Here is an 11,464-nt window from a genome sequence, read left to right on the forward strand (position 1 = left end):
AATTTGATGCTATCTCTAATTTCCTTTGTAAGCCATGGTGGGCCCACAATTCCCTTTTCACTCTTGCGCCAAACAGGAATAAACAATTTCTGGAGTTCACCAGTTCTGGAGTTCACCTAGCACAGTGGGGGCAGCATGGTAGCACAGTGGTTAGCACTGCTGCTTCATAGCTCCAGGGCCCTGGGTTCGATTCCCGGCTCGGGTCACTGTCTGTGTGGAGTTTGCACATTCTCCTCATGTCTGTGTGGGTTTCCTCCGGGTATTCCGGTTTCTTCCCACAGTCCAAAGATGTGTGGGGTTAGGTTGATTGGCCATGCTAAGAAATTACCCCTTCGTGTCCAGGGATATGTAGGTTAGAGGGATTAGTGGGTATAATATGTAGGGATATGGGGGTAGGGCCTGGGTGGGATTATGTTCGGTGCAGACTCGATGGGCCGAAGGGCCTCTTTCTGCACTGTAGGGTTCTATGATTCGTTCTTTAAATGCCTGCCATTACCTGTCCACTGTCTTTCCTTTCAGTAATGTTTCCATTGTGGCCAATTCATTCTTCATACTATCATAGTTACCTTTATTGAGATTCAAGGCCCTGGTCTCAGAATCAACTACATCACTATCCACCTTGACAAAAAATTCTACCATATTATGCCACACATAATCCTCTTCCCAGCCTACTTTATCTCAACTTAGTTGCATATCCTTCTAATGCCCTCTTCCTCATCTTTATCTTACTGCCCGTTTAACGCATAAGAAACTAAAAAGGGTGGTGGATGAAGCCCAGTCCACCAAGCAAACCAGCGTCCCATCCATTGACTCTCTCTACACTTCCCGCTGTCTTGGAAAAGCAGCCAGCATACTCTGGACATACACTCTTTCACCTTCTTCCATCAGGAAAAAGATACAAAAGTCTGAGGTCGCGTACCAACCGACTCAAGAACAGCTTCTTCCCTGTTGCCATCAGACTTTTGAATGAACCTACCTGATATTAAGTTGGTCTTTCTCTACACCTTAGCTATGACTGTAACACTACATTCTGCACAGTCTCCTTTCCTTCTCTACATAAGCTATGCTTTGTCTGTATAGTGCGCAAGAAGTAATACTTTTCATTGTATACTAATACATGTGACAATAATATCACAATCAATGTTATCTGTCTCTACTAGTCTATGTTGTAGAACAGTCCTCGTTCTAACCAATTCTCGGCATGAAAAAAAAACTTCATGGCAAAACTAAACAAAATCAAACTAAACTCTCGAATTTGAGCCCCAGATATCTATGACTCCACTTGAGGCATTAGAGTCAGGGCACTTTGATTCAGCACCTCTAAGTGGGGGAACTATGTTACAAAATGTTCCTGATGAAGTTAGTCTCTCCATGATGCAGTGAAATTCTATTATCAAATATCACCACGCACATGAGGCTAGTGGGATTGCTCCACCATTGCATCAGCCTTTGGAAAGTGTAGGTCTCACATTCAAATTACAGCATGAGACATTGATGCTTGCCGGTAAGCTCGGTGGGGCTCAGTCCTTGGACTCAATAGCTGAAGAAGAATGAAAGGTACATCTGACTGCCATCCCAAAACCAAAACCCTATCACATCTACACCCCTAAATGTGAGATTGTTGGAGGGTGGAAGGAAGAGGAGGTAGTTTGGAAGGAGGAGGTGGTAGATTGAAAGGAGGGCAGAAGAGGGGAGGGAAGGAGAAAGGAGACAGGGGAAAGTAGAGAGAGATATAACAGAGCAGAAGGAGCAGGAGAATTATGGAAGGAGGCACGCATGAAGGTGGAAGAAGAGAAGATGGAAGGAGGGTTAGGAGGTGGAAGAGGAAGGAGAGGATGGAAGCAGATGAGATGAGGGTGGAAGAAGGAGAGGAAGGATTGAAGGATGGGGGAGGGCGCCAGAATTGAAGGGGGCTTAGCTTTTAGCTCTGTACCAAAAGATTTGCAAACACATTCCCTTCGAGAAAGTACCCCTTAAAATATGCAACAAGTACACTGGACATCGTTTGATCTATTGCAAGCTTTGCTTTTCCTTTCCAATTGAGAAGTCTTTCGGCAGTGTGAAAGAGGACATAAAAAAGCAAGTTGCTGTTTGAGTTTTCTTCAGAAATAACTGTAACTGGGTTTCCCCATAAGATCAGGATGGTACACTGGTTAGCACTGCTGCCTCACAGCACCAGGAACCTGGGTTTGATTCTACCCTGGGGGGACTGTCTGTGTGCAGGTTGCACACTCTCGCCATGTGTGTATGGTTTTCCTCCGGGTGCTCCTGTTTAGGGTCATAGAGGTTTACAGCATGGAAACAGACCCTTCAACCCAAATTGTCCATGCTGCCCTTTTGTTTAAACCCCTAAGCTAATCCCAATTGCTTGCATTTGGCCCATATCCCTCTATACCCATCGTACCCATGTCACTAGCTAAATGCTTTTTAAAAGATAAATTTGTACCTGCCTCTACTACTACCTCTGGCAGCTTGTTCCAGACACTCACCATCCTCTGTGTGAAGAAATTGCCCCTCTGGACACTTCTGTGTCTCTTCCCTCTCACCTTAAACCCTCTCGTTTTAGACTGCCCTACCTTTGTGAAAATATATTGACTATCTAGCTGATCTGTGCCCCGTATTATTTTATAGACCTCCGTAAAATCACCCCTCAGCCTCCTATGCTCCAGAGAAATAGTCCCAATCTATCCAGCCTCTCCTTATAACTCAATCCATCAAGTCCCGGTAATATCCTAGTAAATCTTTTCTGAACTCTTTCTAGTTTAATAATATCCTTTCTATAATACAGTGACCAGAACTTCACACAGTATTCCAAGTGTGGCCCTACCAATGTCTTGTACAACTTCAACAAGATGTGCCAACTCTTGTATTCAATGTTCTGACCGATGAAACCAAGCATGCCAAATGCCTTCTTCACCATTCTGTCCACCTGTAACTCCACTTTCAAGGAGCTATGAACATGTACACCTAGATCTCTTTGTTCTGTAACTCTCCCCAACACCCTACCACACCAGGTCAGTGACTATCACTGCTGGCTGTGCAGATACATGGATTTGGGCCTGTGTCTGTGGGAGTTTGCGCATTCTCCCTGTGGTTGTGTGGGTTTCCTCCAGGCGCTCCGGTTTCCTCCCACACCCGAAAGATGTGCTCTTAGGCTGATTGGTGTACCAAATTGACACTATTCTCCCCTGAATCTGGCTACATTAGGGGTTCCACTCACATACACACAGGGCAGGTTAGGTGTAGGAAGATGCAGCAGCGCGGGCTCGTTGGGCCGAAGGGCCTGTTTCCCGTCCTGGGTTGTTCTTTGTTCTTTGTTTGTTTTGTATTAACTTAGTATGTCTTGCCCTGGTTCAATCTACCAAAATGCATCACCTCGCATTTGTCTAAATTAAATTCCATCTGCCATTCATCAGCCCACTGGCCCAATTGATCAAGATCCCATTGCAATTGGAGGTAACTTCCTTCACTGTCCACTATGCCACCAATCTTGGTGTCATCTGCAAACTTACTAACCATGCCTCCTATACTCCTCCCACACTCCAAAAATGTGTGGGTTTGGCAGATTGGCCACACTAAATTACCCCTTCGTCTCAGGGGGTTAGCAGTGTAAACATCTGGGGTTATGGAGATAGGGTGTGGGTGAGATTGTTGTTGCTGAAGACTCGATGGACTGAATGGCCTCCCTCTGCACAATTTGATGATTCTGAGCATGCAGTATGGTGCTGAGCGCTCACTAACATTCCGAGGAAAAATACAAAAGCTTTTTCGCCCCTACTCTAACAGGTATGTGTGAATATTTTCATTATTTTACCTCATGATTCCCTTGAAATTACTCATCTCCCTACCCACCAGCCTCTGACACATTTGCTCCTTCAGCTGACAGAGAGTCCCTTATTCCAAGGCTTTGTCATTTCCTGCACCAAAAGTGACACATTTTTGGGAAACTTCGATCTGAACATCTGATCCTCTGATTAGGAATCTAAATTGAATAGAAAATTGGAGAATTCCAGGTCTGGGCCTAATTGAGGTCCCAGGGAATGATCTATGTGCCAAAGAGGAAAGCCTAAGGCCTGATCATACTTCTGACCTAATGCAAATTGTCAATTCCCTTGTCACCTGGTAATAAGTAAGTATCCTTGTGGTGGAGTAGCAGCCTAGGAGTTTGGCAACAGCATGACTGAAATCAAGACTTTCAGTCTTGCAATTAGCTGAACTTCGCCTTCAGCAGTCCAAAGCAATGAACCACAAAGGTTTCGTAACATAATATAGCTGCAATGTGAGGAACATCTGCGTGGAGTTTGCACGTTCTCCCCATGCCTGCGTGGATTTCGTCCGGGTGTTCAAGTTTCCTCCCACACTCCAAAGATGTGCAGGTTAGGTAGATTGGCCGTGCTAAATTGCTGCTTGGTGTCCCAAGATGTGTAGATTAGGGGCATTAGTAGTGTAAATACATGGGTTTACAGGGATTGTTCTTGGTGCCACCTCGTTGGGCTGAATGGCCCCCTTCTGCCCTTTAGGATTCCATGATCCATGATATATGATCTAAGATGTGCAGGTTAGGTGGATTGGCCATGCTAAGTTGCCCCTTGGTGTCCCAAGATGGGTAGGTTAGGGGGATTAGCAGGGTAAATACATGGACTTATGGGGATAGGGATTGGGTGGGATTGGGTGCAGGCTTGATGGGCCGAATGATAGGGATTCTATGATTCTATGAAAACTGAATCTTGTTCGCTGGGGTTACGACAATTATGGGGCCCAAAGTGTGAAGTGCTCTGTGTGTAACATCAGGCCTTTGTGCCTGAAACAACATTTTTACAGTTCAAACAGCCAAACATCATTGTCTTCATTACAGCCCCAGCTCAGGGGGTAGACTTCTAAAACATACCAAGAGAGCCCCACTCCAGGAACTCGAGCATAAAATTGGAGTCCGATGCCTCCCAAAGTGTCAGCTATCGGATGGGATGTTAAATTGAGACTCTGATTGCACCTCTCAAGTGAACAGAAAAGCTCCCATGTCACTATCTTGGTGAAAGGCAGGACACTTCCTACTGGTGCAATTGCAGTCAATATTTACCCTATCAGGGTTCATCGCTAAAAAAGATTATCCAATTAATTACCTCACTGTTGCTTGTGGGGGCTTGCTGTGCACAAATTGGCTGCTGCATTTCCTACATTGTAGCAGTGACTATGTTTTGAATAGATTTATTGGAAGTGCTTTGGATGGGTGCCAAGGTCATAAAGGCACTACATGAATGCAAATACTTCCCCGCCCCACCCCACAAGGCAAAAACCGCAATCTTTACTGCGTCCTCTCTCCAACCAGCACTACCAACGACTTCCTGAGCCTGCTACCCAGTGCTACCATTAATCAACCAGTGTGGGAGCTGCTACTACACAATGAATACTGGTGATCATATTCTAACCACCAACAGGTATCCAACAATGGCCATTCAAATAAGGCACTATAGGATAATAGGCCACTCTGTGCCCCTACAAGGATTCTGCGCCTTAGGAGATTGAAGGAAGAAAGTTAGCAAGAGAGAAAGAAATTCATTCTTTATTCTATTATGGATTCACTGAATCCTACAGTGCAGAAGGAGGCCACTCAGCCCATTGAGTCTGTACTGATACAGGCCCTATCCCCATGCAATAACCCTAGCTAGTCCCCCTGACACTATGCGGCAATTTAGCATGGCCAACCCATCTAATCTGCAAATCTTCAGACCGTGGGAGGAACCTGGAGCACATGGAGGAAACCCATGCAGACACAGAGAGAACACACAGGCCATGCGTAGGCAGTGACCCAAGCCGGGAATCGAACCCGGATCCCTGGCTCTGTGAGGTAGCAGTGCTAACCCTGCCACCCTAGTTCAGAAGGATGGGTAATTCTGGAATTTGATCTTCCACGCAAATATGGATTGACAGTTTGTAAGTGATTGCCTGTGTTACGTTAATCATTTCTGCCCGTGGACTTCTTTGCAACCCATTTTGGTGTGATTGCCTTAATTTCAGATCTTATTTTAAAAAAAATCTAAACCCATTCAAAAAAATGTTATCTTTAACCACAGGATATAACAAACCATCCATTACAGTCTTCAGGCCAGATTTTCTGGCTGCGCCCAGCCCAAAACTGGAAAATCCTGCCCGAAGTCAACAGATCATTCCACGGTCCACACCTCGCGTGCTAGGATTCCCCTGGCAATGGAACGGGAAAATCTGCCCCTTAGTTTCTCGGCTCAAATTAACAACCTTCCTGATTCTCCAGTGCCGCACTTTCACCACCCTGTACTCTCGTACTCATTCAAAATTCAGCTGGCTGCATCCTAACAGATCCCATTCACCCATTATCCATGTGCTTGCTGATCTACTTTTGACTCCCTATCTGGCAACACCTTGATTTTAAAGTTCTCACCTTTGTTTACAAATCCCTCTGTGGATTCGCCACTCCCCAACTCTGTAAATCCCTCAGCCATAAAACTCATAAATCTGTGCTATTCCATTTCTGGCTTCTCCCATACTTTCGTTTCCCAGCTACTGATATTCCTTGAACTTCTCTCCATAGAACCACAGAACCCCCTACAGCGCAGGAAGTAGTCAATCAGCCCACTGAGTCGGCACTGACTCTCCGAAAGAACACTTCACCCAGGCCCTCCCCTCTTCTCCCTGCAACCTTGCACATTTACCCACTAATCCAGCTAATCTACATATCTTGGGACACGAAGGGGCAATTTAGCTTGGCCAATTCACCCCTCACCTGCACATCTTTCGACTGTGGGAGGAAACCGGTGCACCCGGGGGAAACTCACACAAACACGGAGAGAATGAGCAACCTCTACACAGTGATCCAAGGTTGGAATTGAACCCAGGTTCCTGGCACTGTGAGACAGCAATGCTAACCATTGTGCCACCATGCCATCCACTCTCCTCTCCTACCCTCTCTCCGATTTTAAGACACTCTTTAAAACCTACCTTTTTCCCAATGTCTTAATATCCCCAATGGTGGCTCAGTGTTAAACCCTGTTCGATAACACCCCCGTGTCGTGACTTGGGAGTCATTTTGCTGGACTAAAGATGCTATATCATTGTAAGTTGCTGTGGGTGATTACCCAGCAGGAGTGGGGAGGCAAAGCCTAGAATGAGATGTCACCTCAACCATACAGTACAGGAAGGTCTCTTCTATTGTATAGTTCCTCCTTTTCCTGCATTATAGTAGTGACCACACTTGGAAAGAAATTCATTGGCTGGGAAACACTTTTTAAGATGCTGGGTTGTTATGAAAAGGGCTTTATAAATGCAAGTCTTCCTTTTCCTCTTCTGAGCTTGATAAATCAAACTACTTGTGCTTTGCAATGTAATCAGACCCCAATATTTATGAGGCCCTTAACTGAGTGCCTTTGATACCTCCCCAATAACTGAGGGTTAAAATGGCGGCGGGCAGAAGAACAATGTGAACATGGAGATGGGGACACAGTGCCCAATTTTAACCATCATTCGGCGCTCACGTCATCTCATTGGGCACAAGAAGTTTATGGGTGGTGGCGTTAAAATCGAGACTATAGTATCGTTGGGTCCTGGAGACCATGATTTGTAATCTAAAAAATTGGTTCCTGCTAACTTTTGAAAAATGTGAATTAAGTTAAAATAAAACTTGCAGCTTGAAAAATAACGTTAAGTGGCAAATGGATGGGATGGGGCTGACACCAGAACAAGTTAGTGGATGGATACATCCTGAACGGAACTGCTATCACGAATATCTGATGTTTTCATGAGATTATTGGTGAACTAATTGACTCAATTTGTATGACTATACAAGCTTCAATGCAAATACCCTGTTAGCATCTGAGATTGATGCATTTGTTAGGATCATACATGCCAGTTCTCACTTAAAAAACAAAGTGCTGAACCTTTAGCTAGGATAAGCTCAAGCAGAGGTAATCAATCTCAAATGGTGCATGGCATTATTTTATGCGGGCTAGTTTTATTTTGGGAAAGAATCAGGCACGACTCTCGGTTCATTTTTCAAATTCAACAAACAAGAAAATAATGTTTTTGTTCCATATTCGTGCTCCAACTGGCATGGACACAACATGAAAACGTACGAATTAGAAGCAGGGGCAAAGAACAAAGAAAAGTGCAGTAAAGGAACAGGCCATTTGGCCCTCCAAGCCTGTGCCAACCATGATAGAACCATAGAACTCTACAGTGCAGAAAGAGGCCCTTCGGCCCATCGAGTCTGCACCGAACACAATCCCACCCAGTCCTACCCCCATATCCCGATATATTTTACCCATTAATCCCTCTAACCCACGCATCCCAGGACACTAAGGGGCAATTTTTTAGCATGGCCAATCAACCTACCCTGCACATCTTTGGACTGTGGGAGGAAACCGGAGCACCCGGAGCAAACCCACGCAGTCACGAGGAGAATGTGCAAACTCCACACAGACAGTGACCCGAGCCGGGAATCAAACCCAAGTCCCTGGAGCCGTGAAGCAGCAGTGCTAACCACTGTGCTACCGTGCTGCCCATGATGTCCTGATTAAGCTAAAAAACATCCTTCTGTCCCTACTCAGTCCATCCTTCTAATCCCTCCCTAATCATGTACCCATCCAGATGCCTCTTAAATGTTGCAAGTGTGTCTGCTTCCACCACGTCCTCCGGCAGCGCGTTCCAGGCACCCACCATTCCCTGCATGAGAAACTTCTCCCAGCACATCTCCTTCAAACATTCCCCCTCTCATCTTGAACCTGTGCCCCCTTGTAATTGACACTCCCACCCTGGGAATAAGCTTCTGGCTATCCACTCCACCCTTCCACCTAGCCCCGCCAGTCAATGAGAACATGAAACGCGTCAATTTTAACATCCCTTCCTGAAGTAAAATTGTGCGAAACGAGATTGTCATTACCTTGACAGCTGAGGCTTAAGTGAATAACCATTCATAGAATCCCTACAGTGCAGAAGGAGGCCTTTGGCCCATCAAGCCTACACCAAAAACAATCCCACCCAAGCATTATCCCCTATTAGTATTTATCCTATTCATTTACCCTGAAACTAAGGAGCAATTTAGCATAGCCAATCAACCTAACAGGTACATCTTTGTAGTGTGGGAGGCAATGGGAGCACCCGGAGGAAGACCACGCTGACACAGGGACAGCAGTCATCCGAGGCCAGAATTGAACCCGGATCCCTGGCACTGGGAGGCAGCAGTGCTAACCACTGTGCCACCGTGCTGCCCCCATTGGAAAAACATAATTTAACGGGAATCAGATCTTGCAAGAACAGTTTAATTCCAAGTTAAGCAACCAGTGGCTGTTAACTATGGACTGATAGATCTGGATATCACAAAACGACTGGCTTCCGTTTACAGGCCTTTGGAAGATAATATATTCACCAAGTCTCCACGCGCAATTATAGCACAGAATCCGATAAATGTGAAGATCAATGCATTCACGCACCAATTTTCCAAGTGCAAAATTCATCCTGTAAGTTTTGTGTTTTAGAGAGCTGGGAGTTAAGTCACAGCCGTACAGAGACTGCTGAGGCGAGGGGGGTGGGGTGGGGGGTGCAGTGGTGCGGGGCTGCTGGTGTGTGTGTGCCCAGAACAAGGGGACAGAATCTTGAAATGAGAACCAGGCTGCTCAGGGATGATGTCAGAAAGCAGTTCTTCACACAAAGGGAAGGAAATCTGGAACTCCTGCCAGCCAAAACAAAAAACTCGAGGCAAAGGGGAAGGGGTAGTTGGACAATTAGAAATTTCAGACTGAGATTAATAGATCTCAGAGCACTAAGGGTTACACAACCAACTGTGGGTGGTAGATGGACTTGAAATACACATCTGACATAATCCCACTGAATGGCAGGACAGACTCCCACCATGCAAAAAATGTGCTGGTCAGGTGCAATTTCCACGCTAAATTCTCCCTCAATGTGCCCGAACAGGCACCGGAACTGTAAAAACATTGAATTCCTACAGTGCAGAATGAGGCCATTTGGCCCATTGAATCTATACCGATGACAGTCTTATCCAGCCCCTATCTTTGTAACCTCACATAATGCTCCTGCCACTAAGGGGAAATCCCACCCAGACTTGTTCCCCGTAACTCCAAGTATTTACCCCGCTAATCCCCCTAAACCTGGGACACTAAGGAGCAATTTAGCATGTGCAATCCACCGAACCTGCACATCTTTGGACCAGGGGAGGAAACCAGAGCACCCAGAGGAAACCCACGCAGGCATGGGGAGAATGTGCAAACTCTACAGAGACAATGACCCAAGGGAGGAATTGAACCTGGGTTCCTGGCTCTGTGAGGCAGCAGTGCTAACCACTGTGCCGCCCAGTGTAGCATCTAGGAGATTTTTACAGTAACTTCATTGCGGTTGATGTAAGCCTACTTGTGACATTAATAAATAATAAAAGACTCGGGAGGACTGAATGGCCTCCCTGTTCCTCTGTATACGGCACCAAAAATGATGAGAGCAGGAGATTACAAGGTAATTTGGCTTTCATTGCTGGACCGTACGCTGAGGAAGGGACTTGCAGTCTCGGACTCACCTTGAGAGTTTCTCCCTTGTTGAAGCTGAGCTCGTCTGCGGCTGATGCCGCAAAGTTGTACAATGCGACAGCCTCCATGGGTACCCTGTGTCCTCCTGCCCCTTCTCGGGGGAGCCTGAAGGGGTTAAATCCAGGTGACGGTGGTCAGGCTGCAGATTCTTCCCTCTCCTCTTGCGCTAAATGCCAGCCTTGTCTTTGCCTCCCTTGCCTCCCGAGGCTAAAGTGTTGCAGTCAGGCTAAGCGCTCAGTGGTGGAGGAGAGATACAAGCTGGCCAGCTCCCTCTCGCAGTCTCTCTGCACATCACTCGAGTGGTGAAAAGCATTTCCGTCTGCTGCCTCTCAGAGGGGGATTTTTTTTTCTCCCTCCTGTCTTCAAACACAATACCCAAACAGGAAGCTCATGTCACATTATTGTTGCAATATTTACCAGCCGTAAATTTTTCTTCTAAAAATGCACTTTCTCACTGCTGATTGCAAGCAAAACCCTGATGCACTGTTTTTTAAAAATGCTCCATTTGTATCACACCAATTTCTATTTCCTCCCTTCTCCTGACACTGTATTCAGTCCACAGGTGCCTTCCTCTCCTTTTCCTGCTCTCTTTTACAACCTCAGAGCTCAAATCACAATTCAATATTTTCTCTGGTGATCCAATGCACGTCCCTGCATATAAAACATTTAAATTTGACAAAGTGTCGTCTGGACTCGAAATGTCAGCTCTTTTCTCTCCTTACAGATTCTGCGATTTTCCAGCATTTTCTATTTTGGTTTCATATAAAACATTCATATATGTGTGTATCTGTATGTACATGTGTGGAGTGTGTGTGTGATAAAAAGCAAATTACTGCAGATGCTGGAATCGGAAACCAAAAGAGAAGAGTAAAATGCTGGAAAATCTCAGCAGGTCTGGC

At 45.8% G+C, this 11,464-nt stretch overlaps 1 protein-coding gene across 1 annotated transcript in view; it reads right to left on the minus strand.

Moving 5' to 3' along the window:
- LOC145354693 (GRB2-related adapter protein-like) overlaps window positions 1-10,842 on the minus strand; it is a 54,038-nt gene extending 43,196 nt beyond the window's left edge. Inside the window, exon 1 of the mRNA XM_080206135.1 lies at window positions 10,556-10,842. Coding sequence (XP_080062261.1) covers window positions 10,556-10,633 — 78 coding nt within the window. The 5' untranslated portion in view covers window positions 10,634-10,842. The remainder of the gene's footprint in view (window positions 1-10,555) is intronic.
- Between the last annotated feature and the right edge of the window lie 622 nt (window positions 10,843-11,464).

Source organism: Carcharhinus amblyrhynchos, chromosome 18 (assembly GCF_965287045.1).
Source record: "Carcharhinus amblyrhynchos chromosome 18, sCarAmb.v2.hapA, whole genome shotgun sequence".
NCBI classification, from domain to species: domain Eukaryota; kingdom Metazoa; phylum Chordata; class Chondrichthyes; order Carcharhiniformes; family Carcharhinidae; genus Carcharhinus; species Carcharhinus amblyrhynchos.